The 21,254-nt window shown below is 49.6% G+C and overlaps 2 protein-coding genes and 3 long non-coding RNA genes across 7 annotated transcripts; 2 read left to right on the top strand and 3 right to left on the bottom strand.

The window, feature by feature from the left end:
- Window positions 1-222: 222 nt before the first annotated feature.
- Window positions 223-2,316, bottom strand: LOC121190517. 2 transcript variants are annotated; one of them, XR_005894996.1, is made up of 3 exons: window positions 1,447-2,316; window positions 1,010-1,287; window positions 223-905 (listed from the first exon to the last, which is right to left on the bottom strand). It is a non-coding gene; the product is annotated as an uncharacterized LOC121190517 (long non-coding RNA). The 2 variants fall into 2 exon arrangements; XR_005894997.1 differs by having other exon boundaries at window positions 1,010-1,920; window positions 2,053-2,316.
- tmprss15 (transmembrane serine protease 15) lies at window positions 234-15,019 on the top strand. The gene is made up of 27 exons (XM_041051320.1): window positions 234-350; window positions 1,144-1,268; window positions 1,464-1,531; window positions 1,836-1,978; window positions 2,448-2,498; window positions 2,572-2,691; window positions 2,885-2,993; window positions 5,618-5,727; window positions 5,911-6,051; window positions 6,122-6,274; window positions 6,363-6,468; window positions 6,669-6,834; window positions 6,929-7,070; window positions 7,461-7,550; window positions 7,954-8,079; window positions 8,167-8,310; window positions 8,405-8,515; window positions 8,931-9,054; window positions 9,141-9,236; window positions 9,642-9,691; window positions 9,807-9,878; window positions 9,972-10,116; window positions 10,670-10,851; window positions 13,804-13,893; window positions 13,998-14,137; window positions 14,394-14,448; window positions 14,831-15,019. The coding sequence occupies exons 1-27, from the start codon at window positions 239-241 to the stop codon at window positions 14,938-14,940; spliced, it is 3,081 nt and encodes a 1,026-aa protein (XP_040907254.1). The 5' UTR covers window positions 234-238; the 3' UTR covers window positions 14,941-15,019.
- Window positions 13,658-15,287, bottom strand: LOC121190520. Its single transcript, XR_005894999.1, has 3 exons — window positions 15,174-15,287; window positions 14,150-14,241; window positions 13,658-14,035 (listed from the first exon to the last, which is right to left on the bottom strand). It is a non-coding gene; the product is annotated as an uncharacterized LOC121190520 (long non-coding RNA).
- A 931-nt stretch (window positions 15,288-16,218) lies between these two features.
- On the bottom strand, window positions 16,219-17,933 carry LOC121190518. Its single transcript, XR_005894998.1, has 3 exons — window positions 17,853-17,933; window positions 17,096-17,180; window positions 16,219-16,664 (listed from the first exon to the last, which is right to left on the bottom strand). It is a non-coding gene; the product is annotated as an uncharacterized LOC121190518 (long non-coding RNA).
- Window positions 17,934-18,498: 565 nt separating this feature from the next.
- Window positions 18,499-21,213, top strand: ttc1 (tetratricopeptide repeat domain 1). Of its 2 annotated transcripts, XM_041052456.1 has the most exons (9): window positions 18,499-18,588; window positions 19,194-19,459; window positions 19,514-19,652; window positions 19,884-19,944; window positions 20,023-20,135; window positions 20,287-20,323; window positions 20,405-20,553; window positions 20,678-20,732; window positions 20,944-21,213. In XM_041052456.1, the coding sequence occupies exons 2-9, from the start codon at window positions 19,203-19,205 to the stop codon at window positions 21,078-21,080; spliced, it is 948 nt and encodes a 315-aa protein (XP_040908390.1). In that variant the 5' UTR covers window positions 18,499-18,588; window positions 19,194-19,202; the 3' UTR covers window positions 21,081-21,213. The 2 variants fall into 2 exon arrangements, with proteins under 2 accessions (XP_040908390.1, XP_040908389.1); XM_041052455.1 differs by having other exon boundaries at window positions 19,194-19,652.
- Window positions 21,214-21,254: the final 41 nt, after the last annotated feature.

The raw sequence follows: 21,254 nt of genomic DNA, 5'->3' as shown, positions 1-21,254 counted from the left end.
GGAAGTGGAATCAGTTGCCTTTAAAATAGGACAGTTTCAGTGGTCTCACCTGAGACGCAGGTGTGGACTTTACTGTGTCACCCGGACACAGACCTTCTGTGGAACTGTGCAGCTGTAAATCCAGAGTCACACAGATCCTCTCTGAGCAGAGAGAGACTGACAGACAGCGAACAGATATTTACTGTTGTGGTTTATTGACTGAGTTATTGATCGAGTATCGTTCCCTGCAGCTGGAAACATGACGCGGCGTCTGTCGTCTCTGGAGTTTCGCCTCAGCATCATTTCCTCTCTTCTTCTGATCTGTTGTGTTGGACTGATCATAGTTTCGTGGATCAGCCTGAAGCCTGAAGGTAACTGAACATCTGCTTTTACTAAACTGATCAGAACAGAATATCATTAATCAATACTAATGTTGTCTGTGAAGACTCTTCATCATTCAGGTCACAGAATTTCTAAGTGCTAAACTAATGCATCTGGATCTGCCTGAGGTTCTTGAAGACGTTCTACCTTCATCCTAAAGGCCTGTGCAGTGCTCAGTGATTGGTCGGATCGTTATCATCTGGTGTCACAACTGAGCAAGGAGTTCAAAATAAGAGTCTTTATATTAAAAATAAAAATCACTCATGGCAAAAAGGCAACAAAAATAAAAGACTACAAAAACACAAAATCACTGTCAGCGAGGAAAAAGACTAGATTATAAAATAAACCAAACAAAGCACCAACAAAACAAGACAATGGACTGAAGAACCAAACAGGACCTGACAGGACGAGGGAAACGCTGGTTCTATCGAGACAGGACCAACTGGCACAGGACAAAGAGACGCAGACAATATATGGACACTAGGTAATGGGGAACAGGTGGAAACAATCAGGCTGGCAGGAACACGAGAGGAAGGGCGAGCTACCTGAAACACAAAGGGAGAACAGATTACAAAATAAAAGCAGAATTCACAGGACAAAACATAACCAGACATTATTTCCTCACTGTGACACCTGGTGAGTCTCTGACCTTCATCAAACTGAAACAGCCATCACTGGTCTGCAGAGACTTTTGGACGAAGGTGAACTGTCTGGCAGAACCTCAGACGGGTGCAGCTGCGTTGGTAAAACATGGAGGAGCTCATACGGTTGTTTGGTGCCAAGGTGGCGGTGCGTCTGCGGTGCTGAGCGGGCGGATGGTGATCACAGAGGGAGCCGTGTTCTCTGAGGAGCTGAGGAACTCCAGCAGTCTGCAGTTTAAGTCTCTGGCCTTTGACGTCCAGCAGCTGGTGAGATCACGTGCTTTTACTTTGAAAAAGAATGGGCAGATTCAGCTTTTATTTTGAAAGACTACAGGGAAGTGGCTCAGTGTCGGTGTTTTAATGTGAACGTGACGTTCGAAGCATCGTCTCTGTGATCGATACTGACCCGATCACTTCCCTCACATTTCATGACATCATGTCTGACCTGTGATTGGCCAACAGGTGTCCGAGGCGTTCGGCCACACGGAGCTCCACCGGCTCTACAGGTCCTGTCAGGTGTCACACTTCAGGTCCGATGTCTGATCGTCAATACCAATAAAATAATAAATTACATCAGAACTGATCAATCATCAACTGATTCATCAGTTCCATCTCAGTGACAGAGCTGATCAAAGGGTCAATCACACCATCACTGATCAATGATCTGCTGACTAAGCATTTTCATCCCAATAAGCAGCAGCAGCTGTTTGATCTTCCATTGATTAACTGATCAATCGACCGATTGATTGTTTGCTCAGAGGCTGACACGAGATGACACGTTCTGCTGATAATCTGATTGATGAGGTGACAGCTGTTATTCATTTGTGTTCTCAGTCGGGGCAGCGTGGCCGTGACCTTTGACCTGTGCTTCAATCAGCTGATCGATGCGAAGGAGGCGGAGCATCAGCTGGGGGCGGGGCTTCAGGACACAGAGAGAGGAGGACTGGTGATTGACAGAAACAGCATTCACATCACAGGTAACTGTGAGGTCACAGTGAGGTCACGCTGAGGTCAGGTTAGTTAATCAAGCTGCATTACGGATGGAACATACACATCCAAACCACAGGCTGAGGTCACAGTGTCCGCCGCCGCCACGCCCACCCTCACTCTCTGCAGGTGAACGTCCTGAGGGAGGAGACATGAAACCAACACTGTCAGTGAAAATCAGACGTCCTCCACGGTTTGTGTCGGTGATCAGACTTTGTTTTTCCAACATTAATGAACCAGGTGCTGAACCGACACCACTGCTCTGGAAACCTGATCAATCATCAGAGACGTCGTGTAAAAGCCGATCCGATCAGACTGGAAGCCACTGGTTTAGAACGGATGAATCCAGACCGAAGCTCAGATCTGATTAAATGAAACGCAGCATCGATCATGTTCAGTCTGTAAAAACAGCAGCAGCTGAAACTGTGGCTGAAACTGTGACTGAAACGTTTCTTACAGAGAAACCAGACAAGACGACGGCTGCGCCGCCGACTGTCACACCTACGGCAGGTGAGGAGGAACTCAGGTGTCTCCGTGTGTCGTCCTAAAGGTAGCTGATATTGATCGGCGTCTCTCTCCACAGTGACGTGTCCTCCTCATCACAAACCCTGTGCTGACGCGCTGACGTGTGTTCCGATCAATCGGTTCTGTGATGGAGTCGATGACTGTCCCGACGCCTCTGACGAAGACGCCGCTCGCTGTGGTCGCTGATTGTTTATATGAACAGTTTGTTTCAAAAACATAAAAACTGATTCGTGTTAGAAAATATTTATTAATATTCATTATAAATATTTAGTGAAGTGTTTAACACGATCTGTTATCAGCACATCTCAGGCGTGTCAGGTGATACCAAAGGATACACCTACCTGATGATGTCATCACTCTTATCTCCATAGCAACATCGTGTGACGGACAGTTCGTGCTGACAGGGCCGAGCGGTTCGTTCAGTTCATCGCACATTTCTGAAACGTACGACGACAACAGCTTCTGTCGCTGGATCATCAGGTCACACAACAACACACGCTGAACACACAACAACACAACACACGCTGAACACACAACAACACAACACACAAAAACACACGCTGAACACACAACAACACAACACACGCTGAACACACAACAACACAACACACAAAAACACACGCTGAACACACAACAACACAACACACGCTGAACACACAACAACACAACAACACACGCTGAACACACAACAACACAACACACGCTGAACACACAACAACACAACACACGCTGAACACACAACAACACAACACACAAAAACACACGCTGAACACACAACACAACACACGCTGAACACACAACAACACAACACACAACACCACACGCTGAACACACAACAACACAAGCTGAACACACAACAACACAATACACGCTGAACACACAACACACAACAACACACACTGAACACACAACAACACAATACACGCTGAACACACAACACACAACAACACACGCTGAACACACAACAACACAATACACGCTGAACACACAACACACAACAACACACACTGAACACACAACAACACAATACACGCTGAACACACAACAACACACACTGAACACAAAAACACACACACAGTGACACACACACAGTGACACACACACAGTGGCACACACACACAGTGGCACACACACAGTGACACACACACACACACAGTGGCACACACACAGTGACACACACAGTGACACACACACAGTGACACACACACAGTGGCACACACACACAGTGACACACACAGTGACACACACACACTGAACACACAACAACACAATACACGCTGAACACACAACAACACACACTGAACACAAAAACACACACACAGTGACACACACACACTGACACACACACACAGTGACACACACACAGTGGCACACACACACAGTGGCACACACACACAGTGACACACACACACAGTGACATACACAGTGACACACACACACAGTGACACACACACACAGTGACACACACAGTGACACACACACAGTGACACACACACAGTGACACACACACACAGTGACACACACACACAGTGACACACACACACACAGTGACACACACAGTGACACACACACACACAGTGACACACACACACACACAGTGACACACACAGTGACACACACAGTGACACACACACAGTGACACACACACAGTGACACACACACACACAGTGACACACACACACAGTGACACACACACAGTGACACACAGTGACACACAGTGACACACACACAGTGACACACACAGTGACACACACAGTGACACACACAGTGACACACAGTGACACACACACAGTGGCACACACACACAGTGACACACACAGTGACACACACAGTGACACACACACACACACAGTGACACACACACAGTGGCACACACACACAGTGACACACACACAGTGACACACACACAGTGACAAACAGTGACACACAGTGACACACACACACACAGTGACACACACACACAGTGACACACACACACAGTGACACACACAGTGACACACACACAGTGGCACACACACACAGTGACACACACACAGTGACACACACACAGTGACACACACACACAGTGACACACACAGTGGCACACACAGTGACACACACACACAGTGACACACACACACAGTGACACACACACAGTGACACACACACAGTGACACACACAGTGGCACACACAGTGACACACACAGTGGCACAAACACAGTGACACACACACAGTGGCACACACACACAGTGACACACACACACAGTGACACACACACACAGTGGCACACACACAGTGGCACACACACAGTGGCACACACACACAGTGACACACACACAGTGACACACACACAGTGACACACACACACAGTGACACACACACACAGTGACACACACAGTGGCACACACAGTGACACACACAGTGGCACACACACAGTGGCACACACACACAGTGACACACACAGTGGCACACACAGTGACACACACAGTGGCACACACAGTGGCACACACAGTGACACACACAGTGGCACACACACAGTGACACACACACACAGTGACACACACACAGTGACACACACACAGTGACACACACACACAGTGACACACACAGTGGCACACACAGTGACACACACAGTGGCACACACACAGTGGCACACACACACAGTGACACACACAGTGGCACACACAGTGACACACACAGTGACACACACAGTGGCACACACAGTGACACACACAGTGGCACACACACAGTGACACACACACACAGTGACACACACACAGTGACACACACACAGTGACACACACACACAGTGACACACACACACAGTGACACACACACAGTGACACACACACACAGTGACACACACACAGTGACACACACACAGTGACACACACAGTGGCACACACAGTGACACACACAGTGGCACACACACAGTGGCACACACACACAGTGACACACACACACAGTGACACACACACAGTGACACACACACAGTGACACACACACAGTGACACACACAGTGACACACACACACAGTGACACACACACAGTGACACACACACACAGTGACACACACACACAGTGACACACACACAGTGACAGTGTTGCTGCCTCCTGTTCTCAGAGCGGGTTCCAGCCTCTCGGTTCAGATCAGTTTCCATCAGTTTGTTACAGAAGAAAACATCGACACTCTGAGACTGTATGAAGGAGCTGGACCTGACAAAGTGCTGACAGGTGAAGCTGCGCGCACACGCACACGCACACACACACGTGTGATGTCATGTGTGAGTGGAGTGTGTGTGTGACGTTCAGAGCTGGATCCTGATCCAGGTCCTGCAGCTGGATCAGGATCAGGATCCAGGTCCCATGGATCAACACCTGAACACACTTTATCTGACGAGTTGATGTGATTTGCAGCTGAGCTCTCAGGCTCCGCCCCTCCTGGGATCGTGTGGCTGCTCTCCGACCAATCGACTGTGGAGTTCCTCTCTGATGATGTCAACAACCTGCCAGGGTTCCGCGCCACCTACGTTGCCGTCAACACGTCCGGCCTCTCCAGTAACGCCTCACAGCAGAGTAACAGAGCCGCAGAGAGCTGTGCTGTGACTGACTGTCGCTCTCTGTGCAGGTGAGGAGAAGCTGACCTGCACCTTTGAGCAGGGCACGTGTTTCTGGAGGCAGCAGCAAGACCACGATGACGGACAATGGATTCGAATCAGCGGTGCCACATTTCCGCCGCTGACTGGCCCGAGCGTCGACCACACTCTGGGTAACAGCTCAGGTGGGTTCGATGCATGATGTCTGAAGGAAACGTGTCACTTCCTGTTTCAGCATCAGCAGAACTGATCGTTGGTGCTGATCTCTGTCAGGTTTCTACATCGTCACACCTTTGAGTCCCGGCCAATGGCTAAAGAGCTTCAGGATCCACAGCCTCCCTCTGCCTCCAACCAAACACGCCATGTGTCTGAGCTTCTGGTAAACAACTGGAACATGTAAACAACCACAATGTAAACATGACGCAGCAGCGTCACACACGCACACGCACACACACAGACGCACACACACAGACACACAGCCACACACTGCACCGTTAATAAACTGAAGGTTCACTCTTCATACAAACATCATATTCACTCAGTACACATGTAAACAAACAGCTGTGTGTTTGTGTGCAGGTACCACATGTTCGGAGAGGACGTCCACCGTCTCCAGGTCCTGCTGCTGCACTTGTCTCCATCTCAGCCTGAACCAGATGTTACCCTGTTGTTCCAGAGAGACGGTAACTATGGTGACAACTGGAACTACGGCCAGGTGACCCTCAACCTGACGGCTGAGGCCAGGGTCTGTGACATCACACAGGAAATCTGCAGCGTCATCAATTCATTGATCCTCTTCAAAAAGTGATGGACTGCTGAGTGACCTCTGACCTCTGCAGGTGGTGTTTGAAGCTCTGAAGAAAGGAGGGATGAGGAACGACATTGGTCTGGATGACATCACACTGACTGCAGATCACTGCGGCCCCGCCCCCCCTGAACCAACCAATGTACCGCCTCCGACGACGACGCCCCCAATACCAGGTGCAACTCAGACCACGCCCCCTCAGTATTAAAATACACGTTTGCATTTTAACAATATTAAATATACGCGTTTACATATTTACACAAATATTCATGTTGATGTGTTTATTAGCAGAGTTAGTCATTATTACAGTGCTTTGATCTTCACTGTGAAATTCTATTTACATCAATTTTTATATTAATAAACATTTGTTTTCTTTTCATTGATAAATTTACTTAAACATTTCAAAGTGCTCAGTTTTATGAATGATTCATTTCCACACGTTATCTGTTAGCTTCTGTGCAGCGTGTGTGTGTGTGTGTGTGTGTGTGAATCAGTGCTGTGGGTCAGACATTAACCTGTGATCTGGATTCAATGTGACTCTGCCTCCTCTGCTCTGATTGGCTCAGCTGACTGTGGCGGACCCTTTGATCTCTGGGAGCCAAACTCCACCTTCAGCTCACCAAACTACCCACAATCCTATGGGAACAAGGCTCAGTGTGAGTAGAAGGGTTAGGATTAGCCTGACCCTAACCGTGGAATAAAGTCTGTGTGTTCCCCTCAGTCTTTGTCAGGTCGTCTGCGCTGTTCCCTAAATGTGGACGAGGGACGATCCATTGAAGAGTCTGAGTTTCAGCAGCAGAAAGTTTCTCAGTTTTCTGACTGTTTCCAGTTCCATGTCATGTGGACGAACGTTGGCACGAACTTTACTTTCTGTCTTCAGCCCATGTGATGGAGGGATGAACGGAGGAGAGATGATTCTATGAATTTAAATTTCAGACGTGTTTACGAATCCACTGATCCCCGATTTGACCTGGAACGGTTTATCTGTTGTTTTGCACCTCACCTGTCACTTGTGTGTTGCTGATGCTGTGAATTACCCAGTATCCTCTGCTGCTGCAGGTCAGTGGACTCTGCACGCTGTGGAGGGTCGAAACATCCAGCTCCACTTCCTGGACTTTGATGTCGAAGAAGCCTTTGACGTGGTGGAGGTGCGGGACGGGGTGGGGCCTAACTCTGTCTCACTGGGTGAGGTGCTGTTTGGCCCATAATCCTTTTCAGCTTCTGCCTCACGCACCTGTGGCTGTGATTGGTCAGTTTGTTGTTTTTTTCCAGCTATCCTCACTGGTAGTGATGGCCCCGCCCACGACTTGTTCTCAACAACCAATCAGATGACAGTATGGTTCTTTACTGACAAATCGGGTCACGGCCGAGGATTCAGAGCCAACTTCACCTCTGGGGTCGGCCTGGGGTCACCAGGTGAGATCTGACTTTTGTTTGTCAAAACAGAAACAGCATTATTGATTTGTATTATTGATTATTGATTGTGATGGGCTGTGTGGCTTGTGAAAAGCTCCGTGTGCAGCCGGTCAATTCCAGTGTCAGGCAGGAAGTTGTATCCATGGTAACGGTCAGTGCGATGCTGTGGTTGATTGCCCCGATGCCTCTGATGAAGCCGACTGTGGTGAGACCGACTTCACTCTTCTGTCTTTGTTCGTTCACAGTGAAGGACACCACGTCCACACTGCACTGTCTCATCTGCGCATCACATCTAATCCTGTTGTTGTGGTATTGTGTTGTTGTTGTGTTGTTGTGTTGCTTTCCTTTATCATTCATCATACAGGACACACAATATAAAACTCAGGCTCAGCATCTTTTATCAGATCATTACCTGCTCAGGTGTTACGTCAGTTTGTTACATTGTGTCACTACACTGTGTCCTTACATTGTGTTGTTATTACACTGTGTCATTACTGGTTTTACGACTGTAAACTGGACATGTGAAGAGACAGATGAGACGTTCAGGTGTCCACACAGAGACACCTGAGGAGGAAGACCGCTCACGCACGCTGTGTCAGCTCTGTGCGTTTGTGTGTTAGTTGTGTTGCAGGTGAACGGTTCGAGTCGTCTCCAGTTTCGACTGGTCTCTGCTCTGTTCACTGTGTGTTCTGACACCTGGAGCTCTCACCTGTCTGATTTCACCTGTCAGTACTTGGGATACAGGTAACACTCACCTGTCCATGCAGGTTACAGGTAACTCAGATTCTGAAGTTTCATCTCCAGACTGGCTTCTGGTTTGGACTCTGCAGGTCTGGGACAGCCTCGCCGCTGCCAGCTCTGCCCCAAGATTCACCGTTTACAACCATCACAGTTACCAGCAACGGGACACTGGAAACCACTGTCAGGTACTGTGGACTGGGACCAGAACCAGAACCAGAACTAGAACTATAAATAAAAGCAATATCAGGTATTAGAGCCCAGAACCTTAGCTAGAACCAGAATCAGAACCAAAACTACAAAACCAAAACTAAAGCTGTAACTACAACCAGACAGCAACAGAACCCTGACGACAGCTCCAGAACCAGAACCTGAGTGGAACTCAGCAGAGCACAGACTTCTGTCGAGGTGAAAAGTTCTCTCAAGCAATGTTGAAGAAAATGATTTTCAAAAAAAAATAAATTCCTGAATCTGCCCCTTTAACTGGATCTGTGCCAAAAACATAGAATTACAACCAGAACCGGAACCAGGACACTGACTGAAAACAGAACTAAAATGTCAGGAGCAGCAGTGAACACATTGTGTTTTTACAGTGAGGTGTGCGTCAGTGAGGAAGTGATCGCTCTGAGCTGTGATAACCACCGTGAGTACGCTGCACTCAAACTCTGAGCGTTAAAATTCATCTGAACGACGGTGTCAGGACGAGTGAACAGATATGTTTGATCGGTGACGACTGACCGAGCCTCTGCGTGTTTTAGCTTGTGGAGTTCGTCAAGTCGCTAACATCACAGGAGAGATGAGCCAATCAGAAGAGAGGAAACCTGGTCAAGGTAAGAAAATCACTTCTGTTTTTTTAGTTTGGATTCCTGCTGGTGTCGGCTTCAGTGCAGTGTGTGAGTGAGTGTTGTGTTGATACCTGTCAGGTGTGGCCCGGGTGGTGGGCGGGGCTGATGCAGTGAAGGGGGCGTGGCCGTGGATCGTGTCTCTGCAGTGGCGGGGGCGTCATGTGTGCGGCGCCTCAGTGATTGGCAGCGATTGGCTGCTGACAGCTGCACACTGCGTCTACGGGTGAGAGACTCACATGACCGATCACATGTCACATAATAACACAGGATATCATGGATCATCAAAGACAGAGGAATGTCTTCTCTCTATAACAAACAGCTCTCTACCTATCTATCCATCTATCTAATTAATTTATACTGACTTTGTTTTGCAGTAACATGTTGAATAAGGATGAAATATTACTACATGTAAATGTTACTGACCTGCAGCGCTCTGAGCCGTTTCTCTGAAACTTTCCTCGGCGTCTCAGCTTCCTGCTCGTCTCTGATCTGATTGGACACTTTCAAAAAGCTCAAATTCCAAAAATAGTTCAAGTTCAAAACCTTGGAGGACATGAAGTGAGTTCATGTATCATGTGATTGGTGTGAAAAAGCTGAAGGTGGTGTCGTCACATCTTCTTCCACATTATTTTGCTGCTGATGACGTGATGATGATGATGAAGCTCGTGCAGCACAGGCACGATGGGCTCTTCTGTTTCTGTGGTTTTGTTGTTTGTCCAACAGTTGTCCACACAGGGACATGGAGACATACAGTAAATCTGGCTCCTTCTCCGCAGGAAGAACGTTCACCTGGAGTCCTGGTCGGCCGTGCTCGGCCTTCACTCTCACAGTGACACGAACTCTATGGACGTTCAGACCCGACGAGTCGATCGCATCGTCATCAACAAACAGTACAACAGACAAAGCAAACAGGCTGACGTCGCCATGATGCACCTGCAGCAGCCAATAAGCTTCACCCGTCAGTAACAACACACAGGAAGGCAGACACACAAACATGACAAACACAACACAACGTTCAACCAGCAGCAACTGAGTTCACATCAGTCAGAACAGATTTAATCTGTGATGGAGGGAGAGGGAGGAGAGGGAGAGGAGAGGGAGAGAGGGAGGGAGGAGAGGGAGAGGAGAGGAGGGGGGGAGAGAGGGAGGAGAGGGAGAAGGAGAGGAGAGGGAGAGAGGGAGGGAGGGAGGAGAGGGAGAGAGGGAGGGAGGGAGGAGAGGGAGAGGAGAGGGAGAGAGGGAGGGAGGAGAGGGAGAGGAGAGGAGGGGAGGAGAGGGAGAGGAGAGGAGGGGGGGAGAGAGGGAGGAGAGGGAGAAGGAGAGGAGAGGGAGAGAGGGAGGGAGGGAGGAGAGGGAGAGAGGGAGGGAGGAGAGGGAGAGGAGAGGAGGGGGGGAGAGAGGGAGGAGAGGGAGAAGGAGAGGAGAGGGAGGGAGAGAGGGAGGGAGGGAGGAGAGGGAGAGGAGAGGGGAGAGAGGGAGGGAGGAGAGGGAGAGGAGAGGAGGGGGGGAGAGAGGGAGGAGAGGGAGAAGGAGAGGAGAGGGAGGGAGAGAGGGAGGGAGGGAGGAGAGGGAGAGAGGGAGGGAGGAGAGGGAGAGGAGAGGGAGAGAGGGAGGGAGGAGAGGGAGAGGAGAGGAGGGGGGGAGAGAGGGAGGAGAGGGAGAAGGAGAGGAGAGGGAGGGAGAGAGGGAGGGAGGGAGGAGAGGGAGAGAGGGAGGGAGGAGAGGGAGAGGAGAGGGAGAGAGGGAGGGAGGAGAGGGAGAGGAGAGGAGGGGGGGAGAGAGGGAGGGAGGGAGGAGAGGGAGAGAGGGAGGGAGGAGAGGGAGAGGAGAGGGAGAGAGGGAGGGAGGAGAGGGAGAGGAGAGGAGGGGGGGGAGAGAGGGAGGGAGGAGAGGGAGAGAGGGAGGGAGGAGAGGGAGAGGAGAGGGAGAGAGGGAGGGAGGAGAGGGAGAGGAGAGGAGGGGGGGGAGAGAGGGAGGGAGAGGAGAGAGAGGGAGAGAGGAGAGGGAGAGGAGAGGAGGGAGAGGGAGGGAGGAGAGGGAGAGGAGGGAGAGGAGAGAGAGGGAGGGAGAGGGAGGAGAGGGAGAGGAGAGGGAGAGGGAGAGAGGGAGGGAGGAGAGGGAGAGGAGAGGAGGGAGAGGGAGAGGAGAGAGAGGGAGGGAGAGGGAGGAGAGGGAGAGGAGAGGAGGGGGAGAGAGGGAGGGAGAGGGAGAGGAGAGAGAGGGAGGGAGAGGGAGGAGAGGGAGAGGAGAGGGAGAGAGGGAGGGAGGAGAGGGAGAGGGAGGGAGGAGAGGGGAGGGGAGGGGGGGGAGGGAGAAGGAGAGGAGAGGGAGAGAGGGAGGGAGGAGAGGGAGAGGAGAGGAGGGAGAGGGAGAGGAGAGAGAGGGAGGAGAGGGAGAGGAGAGGGAGAGGGAGAGGAGAGGAGGGGGGAGAGAGGGAGGGAGAGGGAGAGGAGAGAGAGGGAGGGAGAGGAGAGAGAGGGAGGGAGAGGGAGGAGAGGGAGAGGAGAGGGAGCGGGAGGGAGGAGAGGGAGGGGGAGAGGGGGGGGAGAGGGAGAAGGAGAGGAGAGGGAGAGAGGGAGGAAGGAGAGGGAGAGGAGAGGAGAGGAGGGAGAGGGAGAGGAGAGAGAGGGAGGGAGAGGGAGGAGAGGGAGAGGAGAGGAAGAGGGAGGGAGGAGAGGGAGAGGAGAGGAGGGGGGAGAGAGGGAGGGAGAGGGAGAGGAGAGAGAGGGAGGAGAGGGAGAGGAGAGGGAGAGAGGGAGGGAGGAGAGGGAGAGGAGAGGAGGGGGGGGAGAGAGAGAGAGGGAGGAGAGGGAGAGGAGCGGGGGAGAGAGGGAGAGAGGGAGGGAGGAGAGGGAGAGGAGATGAGGGGGGAGAGAGGGAGGGAGAGGGAGAGGAGAGAGAGGGAGGGAGAGGGAGGAGAGGGAGGGAGGGGGAGAGAGGGAGGGAGGAGAGGGAGAGGAGAGGAGGGGGGAGAGAGGGAGGGAGGAGAGGGAGAGGAGAGGAGGGGGGAGAGAGGGAGGAGAGGGAGAAGGAGAGGAGAGGGAGAGAGGGAGAGAGGGAGGGAGGGAGGAGAGGGAGAGAGGGAGGGAGAGGAGAGGGAGGGAGAGGAGAGGAGGGGGGGGAGAGAGGGAGGGAGAGGGAGGGAGAGGGAGGGAGAGGGAGGAGAGGGAGGGAGAGGAGAGGGAGGGAGAGGAGAGGAGGGGGGGAGAGAGGGAGGGAGAGGGAGGGAGAGGGAGGAGAGGGAGGGAGAGAGGGAGAGAGGGAGAGGAGAGGAGGGGGGAGAGAGGGAGGGAGGAGAGGGAGAGGAGAGGAGGGGGGAGAGAGGGAGAGGAGAGGAGGGGGGGAGAGAGAGAGAGGGAGGAGAGGGAGAGGAGCGGGGGAGAGAGGGAGAGAGGGAGGGAGGAGAGGGAGAGGAGATGAGGGGGGAGAGAGGGAGGGAGAGGGAGAGGAGAGAGAGGGAGGGAGAGGGAGGAGAGGGAGGGAGGGGGAGAGAGGGAGGGAGGAGAGGGAGAGGAGAGGAGGGGGGAGAGAGGGAGGGAGGAGAGGGAGAGGAGAGGAGGGGGGGAGAGAGGGAGGAGAGGGAGAAGGAGAGGAGAGGGAGAGAGGGAGAGAGGGAGGGAGGGGAGAGGGAGGGAGAGGAGAGGAGGGGGGGGAGAGAGGGAGGGAGAGGGAGGGAGAGGAGGAGAGGAGAGGGAGGAGAGGGAGGGAGAGGAGAGGGAGGGAGAGGAGAGGAGGGGGGGAGAGAGGGAGGGAGAGGAGAGGAGGGGGGGAGAGAGGGAGGGAGAGGGAGGGAGAGAAGCCTACAGCAGCTTAACCAGGAGATGGTTCAAGGAAAAACATGCAGAGGCTCTCAGGGTTCAGGTTAAATCACCTTTGTTACAACACACATGAAGAGTAACGTGTTTTTCAGAGACCATCCAGCCGCTGTGTTTACCTGCTGAAGACGTCACACCAGGAAGAACATGTTTCATTGCTGGTTGGGGACGAGATGCTGAGCAGGGTGGGACACACAAAGACATCAGAGACCTCAGAGACATGAGGACACACAAAGACCTCACAGTGTTTCAGATACCGTCTCTCACTGTAGCTGCGTCCCTCTCTCAGGTTCTCTCCCTGACGTTCTCCAGGAGGCCGAGGTTCCTCTGGTGGGTCAGGATCAGTGTCAGCATCAGTTACCTGAGTACAACATCACCTCCAGTATGCTGTGTGCCGGGTTCCCTGAGGGAGGGGTCGACTCCTGTCAGGTAACTACTCACCTGACTTCCACCATGTGACTGATCCCGATCAGGTGCTGCTGACAGCAGAACGAACCTGTCACAGGTGTGTTTTATCCTGGATGTCCACACACCTGAGGACAGCAGGGGACACAAACAAAGCACAAGGGTCAGGGGTCAGTTCAGCTCCACGCGTGTTGTCAGGATCACGTCTCAGACATTCTACTCGTGTTTTAGTGCAGAGGAAGTGAGAGTGAGCTCTGACTGAACAGTTCATTGTTTCCAGGGCGACTCTGGAGGTCCACTGATGTGTCTGGACAATGGACACTGGACTCAGATTGGTGAGTCTCTCTCTCTCACACACACAGATTTTTTGAATGATGCTATTTAGAAAACAGGTTGAACGTGAGTGTGCGTCCTGTGCTACACCTGCACATGCAGATGATCCACACAGGAAAGGTGACGGGCGTGAGGCTGCTGTCTCAGGTTACACCACAGCACAGCTGACTTTGTTCTGTTAACACGATTCCATCGAAGCTTCAAATGTTTCTGCAGCGCTGCTGTAAACTTTCAGTGAAAAGTCAGAAAATGTTGGTGAAAACTGGCAGCAAACTGACTACAAACACTCCGAAACACAAACTGTTCCTTTTATTTTCAAAATGCAACAGCCAATGAGGAACCAGCACTCAGTCAGCTGACCAGTGGTGTGACTTCATCTCTCAGGTGTGACCTCGTTTGGGATTGGCTGTGGGCGTCCTCAGAGGCCAGGAGTCTACGCTCGAGTCTCCGCCTTCGCCTCCTGGATTGCCCAGACCAGACGCTCCTCCCCCTGACCCTGACCCCCCTCCTCTCCTTGCTGGGAGATTTGTCTAAAACAAGTTTTCAGGTTGTTTCTTATTGATTTTATTATTGATCGTGATTGTATTTTTAAAAGTTTAACATTGTTCTGATCAGTTCAAACCTAACGAATGAAAGAATAAAGCAGCAGGATGATGAACAGCTTCTCTGTGTTTCTCTGAAAACCAGCGATCAAAAACACCAGGATCTTAAAACAAGAATGTGTCACCTGCAGCACTTTGATAGGAAGCAGGATGCTAGACCACGTGTGTTGGTGGCTGCAGGCAGATGATCAGGTCGGTGCTCAGGTGGCTCGCTCGCTCGCTCAGGTGGCTCTCTCACTCTGTGATAATGGAACCGAAAAAAGAAAAACAGGCATGAAAAATCAACAAGAACCTTTAAACTGACAGTAAAATGACACATCACACACACGTCAGTGTGTCAGCACTCAGATCAGGTGAGGTCTGACATGTAATCAGTGCTCAGAGACCAGGTGCACAGCAGCACCTGTGGTTAGAGCGACAGATATTTTCCGGGATGAGTGGGAGGGTTTAGCTGTTTGAGGTTTTCATGTGTTCGCTCTGGTTGTAAAACAGCTTCTAACAAACCGAGGAACAGTTTCACACCAAAATACGACATCATAAACTTTAGAGCTTCATGTTAATCGCACAGAGGTTCTTTGATCCTGACAGTGTCGGGACCTGTCCCACAGGTGGAGCAGAGGAAGGTAAACGCTTCTGTCCTCAGACTCCCCACTGCGCAAAGACACATTCAAAGACGACGTCTTTTCCACGTCGTCTTTGAACGTCCGATCTTGGTCCCCTGAAGCTGCAGACTGATGCCAGATGACGTCTTTTTTCCGACATCTACCGAACGTCCAGTATTGACGTCCACAGGACCTCTGAATCAGGGCTAATTGTGGTCCAAATGTGGTCCTTGTGGACGTCTTTTCTACGTCAAACTTAAACTCATGTTAGACAATGTTTTTATTCTGCTTCTAGACTATGTGGTCCCATTTCAGAAGGTGGCACACTGTTCCAGTTCATTTTCCTGTAGCTTCATCTGATTGTCTCAGCAGCAGGTGGCAACTGGAAACGCACAAAGGTGTGATGTGTTTCCAGTTTAAACCTGCTGCTGAGCCACGAAGCTACGGGAAAATGAACTGGTACAGGAAACAGGTCCTCCACCCTCTGGAAACACATGGGACTGCAGTTATACACAGAGGTTTACAATAAATACCAATTCAATCCCCACTCATTTATTTCCATCTTTATTTCTGTGAATCACTGGAACAAACACGTCACTGATAAAGCTTCTGACTTCTGTTGAATTTCCTGCAAACTCATTGCTTCATCGGTTGAAGCCAACATGCTTTACTTTTCATTGTCTGCCAAAACCAAATCAGTTTGTCAACAACTACCAGTAACAGAAAAATAAAAATAAATAAAAATATGAAAATGATCAAATAAGCTCACCTTGCTCGGGTCTGTACCACAACAAATATACAACAATAGAAACATAAAACAATAAAAATTAAACTGGTAAACTGAATGTGATTTGATGTAAAATCCAACCAGAACCAAATATTCTGAATACAAAAAAAGAAGACAACATTCTCCACAGTGGATCATCAGTCCTGAGGGACTGCTGTGTGTCCCCCACCTCTCTGCTTCATCCTTATGAAGTCCTCATAAGGTGTCATCAAACTTCATGATTCCATCTGCACGAGTAGAAAAAGACTAAGGGAGTCACACACTGCACCACGCGTACACTTACGCACAAATACAGTGACTACGTAAATACACAAATACCTTAAACAACAGGACATTACGCAAAATGTAATGCGGCTAGCAAACAAACTCCACTAAATAATTAGATATAACTATCTTGCTCTTCCTTTGTATCATTTATTTCTTGGTCATTTTAATTTATTTCTTATTTTATTGTATTCTTTAAACCTTTTAGTAAGCTTGTCTCAGGGAACGGATGCACAGGAATTCCAATTCACATGTACTGCAATGTATCTGTGCAAATGGAAAATAAAATTCTATTCTAATGCGCAGCTTAGCTCGTTCGTACCGTAGCTGCTAACATAGAATGCTAACAACACAACACAATAAACACACCAAACTACACACATACAATACTCACAGACTTTACGTTCCCTGGATGAAACGTGTGCGACCACAAGAACCAACTTTACGAGCCCATCTCTCTGTTACTGACCGAACTCTGCCTGAAGCAGCGGAGCGGAGCGGCAAAGATATGAATTGTAATATTAACAGAACGAGCGCTCACTCTGTCGCCGTTATCGAAAACTAAGAAAAGTACAGAACACTCACTCTGATACAATTTCTATGCACTAAAGGAAAACACATCTTTTACATTTTTAACACTTTTAACTTGTGAACTTCAAATATTATGTTTAACCTTTAAAGACAGCACACGTACACCAAGTCCCCATATTTGTAAGAAAAAAATCTGTTTCCTGTGTTTCCACTACCAACACTGGATTAATGCATCTACATCACCACCTGCCTATATCTTCGCGGCTCGCTAGCATGTAAAAAGCATGTTTCCTGCCATGAGGGAGCCGCCAGATATAAAGTTTGCAACTTGTTCTTTTAGCTAGCTTAGCAAATTTAGCTTAGGTTAGCTACCAGCCTAGCTCTGGTTAGTGAGCAGTGACTTAGCGACCGAACAATGCTTGTTCACGTTAAAGCTTCAGCTAACGTGAATATTGTTAACCACTACGGTCTTTTTCAAAAGTAACTCCTATTCCATTTTAACTATGGCCAATGTTTAGCTAACGCTAGCTGATCACAGCAGGTTTACATAGTTTAAAACAACAAAGCTAAACCTGCTAACATTATAAATACATAAATGAAAATAAACTGACCAAACTTACTTTCAGCTTAGTGGAAAACGGTGGTTTTTGATGTTCGCTGAACAGAAACGAGCGGACACTTGCTTCCACAGTTGAGCTGAAATCAGAGACGATGGATCAAACTCGCCGAATCGCGCCAAAAGTTTGGCGTGTTGCCTCGGCCAATCAGAATGGCGTTTACTGGTTGGGTTATGACGACGTGCTGCCTCAGCCAATCAGAGTGGCGTTGACTGGTTGGGTTATGACGACGTGCTGCCTCAGCCAATCAGAGTGGCGTTGACAGCTTGAAATCATAAGCGTTGTAGGAGTTATAAATAAATAAATGGATTGATTAATAATTAATAAATAAAATAAAATAAAATAAAATAAAATAAACCAGTAGAGGAAAAACAGAAAATGTAAAATATAATGTACTCAATAAATAAATAATTAACGCAGCACAACTGCATAACCCACAGCATAACTGAGGACAAGCATTCAGGCCTGAGTAGTTCTCCTGGTGCCTCGTCCTTTCATGGAGGACATGGTGAAGGACAACTCACTGCAGACCAGGAGCTCTGTGAGCCGGCGGCCGTCTCACAACACGGAGGGAAACATCCGGAGATTTCTTCTGTCTCCCGTCTCACCGGAGCAGAAGGTGGCGGTAATGCACCAGTGAGCTGGATTCCAGCCACTGCCCCGAAACACTTCCGGAGCCGTTCACTGTCCCGGAAGTGACATCAGCGTCAGAAGTTGGCAGGCTAGCAGGTTTTAACAGGTGAGAAAATTAATTTCATGTTTTTAATTATTCTGTCCTTCATTAAACCGTCACACTGATGACGTCGCACCGATCTGTGACGTGTCTGCCGGTTGACAGCGTGTTTACGTACCACAGCCGTTTGTTAGCCGCTAGGGGTTAGCTGTTTGTTAGCCGTTAGCTGCAGCTCCGTTCAGATCAGACATTTAAGGTTTTTAATTTTAGCTTAAAGGGATCAACCGGTTTGTTATTGGACTCGTTCAAAACTCCTGTTGGCAGTCTGCTGATTTAACTCGCTGCTGGAGCAGGAGGGAGCAGCGGATCCTGGGAGACTCGGATCTCTGGATGAAACAGTCCATGAAGGACTGATGCTGAATCTCTTCATGTTGCATTAAATGTCTCCAGGGCCGCGGGAAGTTTGTGACAGTATTTCAATCCAGGCCACAAGTATGTGGACAGTTACACAGTTTTTGATCTTCAGGTTCTGAGCTTGTGCACATTCAGTTTGAAATCAAATACTGGGTCTTACACTGGTGGTGTCCATGCCCTGTCCTGTAATGACTCAGGACCTCACTTGGATTTTGCAATTCTGATCAGTAATGTTGATTATTGATTTTGTGTCACAGACCTTCAGTATGAGCAGCCCTGAAGGTGAACAGAAATGCAGCGGAGCAGCTGGAAAACCCAGAGAGAAGGAGGAGGAGGACTTCTACGACTGTTGGGAGACTCTGGAGCCTCCAGACCCCAGAGAGGAAGAGGAGGAGACACGACAGGATGCAGAAGGGTCGAAGAACTGTCAAATTAAAACTGAGAGACTAACTGAAAGAACAGACGACACACAGACTGACACAGGAGGAGGAGGACTGCATCACGAGGAGGAACAGGGAGACAAGCTGCAGGAGGAGGCGCAGGGAGACAGGCTGCAGGAGGAGGCACAGGAAGACAGGCTGCAGGAGGAGGCACAGGGAGACAGGCTGCAGGAGGATTCCGATTCAGAGATGAAGGAGGTGAATAGCCAGGGGGTCGAGTTTGATGATGACTACTTGAGGGAGGTGGAGAAGGAGCTGACAGAGGAGGAGAAGGAGGTAACAACTGTTTAAATGTTTACTTTTTCACCTGTTCACCTCTTTACCTGTACCTGTAGTGATGTGGAGTCTGGATCTGTTATTGTTTGCCTTATTATCAGTCCTATTATTGGTCTTGTTATGTTTGTGTGGAACCTGCACTGTGCTGGGTTCTCTTTCCTCCCGTTCTCTCTTGGCGTTCAGGTGCCAGGTGCGTCGACTTCTCTGACACATTTACCTTCTGTGTTTTAGAGTCGACGGCAGCAGAGTTTAACTCTGAAGGAAAAAGGAAACAGCCAGTTTAAAGCTGGGGGTGAGTGCAAACCTGTGTTTGAGGCGTATTAGTCCAGTTCAAACCAGCACATAAACCAGTGTGACCATGTTCCTGCAGACTGGTCGGAGGCGGAGCACAGCTACACGGAGGCTTTGGTCTTGTGTCCAGTTTGTTTCAGCAGAGAGAGAGCCGTACTGTTCTCCAACAGAGCTGCCGCAAGACTGCACCTGGTAACGACATGCTAACGTAATGCTAACAAGCTAACCAGAGAGAGCTGTAATGTTCTCCAACAGAGCTGCTGCAACAACACGCTAACAAGACAGATGCTAATGACATGCTAACAGTGATATTAGCAGGATGCTAACAGTGTCTCCCTGTCAGGACCTGAAGGATCGGGCGATCTTGGACTGCACCAGAGGTGAGTGATGACATCACTGTGTACCTGTACAACAGCAGGTCATTAATTGATTTGTGCATTGATAAGGTCTGGTTACCATAGCAATAGAGCTGAATCCAGACTACGTACGGGCATTGCTGAGGAGGGCGGAGCTTTATGAGCAGACAGAGAAGCTGGATGAGGCTCTGGAGGACTACAAGAAGGTTCTGGAGCGAGACCCAAACCAGACCAGCGCCAGAAAGGCCTGCATGGTGAGTTCAGAGACTGCTGGGACAAACTAGACCCAGGCAGATTCATCCTGAAACATCAGCTGCCAGAGAGCACAGTGCTGATGACTAACCTGTCTGTCTCTCTGTCTACCTTTCTGTCTCTCAGAGGTTACCTCAGCAGATTCAGGAGAGAAATGAGAGGTTGAAGGAGGAGATGATCAGTACGTACTGCACCTGAACGCACCACACCGCTCATTATTCCTGTCTCAGCTCATTAACTAGTTTAACTAGTCTTGTGTTGAGAGTTAAAGCTGTTGAGATAATTCAATCACACGTAATCATAATTCGTGAACTTTATCTGTCTGACCTCTGACCTCTGAGTTCACACATGTCAGAGTCAGCTGACTTTATACCCTCCCCCCTCCCCCACAGGTAAGCTGAAGGACCTGGGGAACATGGTCCTGAGACCATTCGGACTTTCCACCAACAACTTCCAGGTGAATCAGGATCAGGAAACCGGATCCTACTCCATCAACTTTGTCCAGAACCCAAACAACAACAACAGATGACGTCACGATGACATCACTGTGGACAGTGATGACATCACAGCAGATTGTCAATAAACATGTTTGTGTTTCAAAGTTAAAGTTAAATAAAGTTTGACTGATGAGTTTACTGTTTTATTTGAACCATTGTCATCAGCTGGTTATCAATTGGTTATCGACTGGTTATCGACTGGTTAT

This window comes from Toxotes jaculatrix, chromosome 12 (assembly GCF_017976425.1).
Source record: "Toxotes jaculatrix isolate fToxJac2 chromosome 12, fToxJac2.pri, whole genome shotgun sequence".
In the NCBI taxonomy this organism is placed as follows: Eukaryota; Metazoa; Chordata; class Actinopteri; family Toxotidae; genus Toxotes; species Toxotes jaculatrix.
The sequence above is the reverse complement of the archived record's forward strand: the minus strand, read 5'-3'. Positions and strand labels throughout refer to the sequence as shown.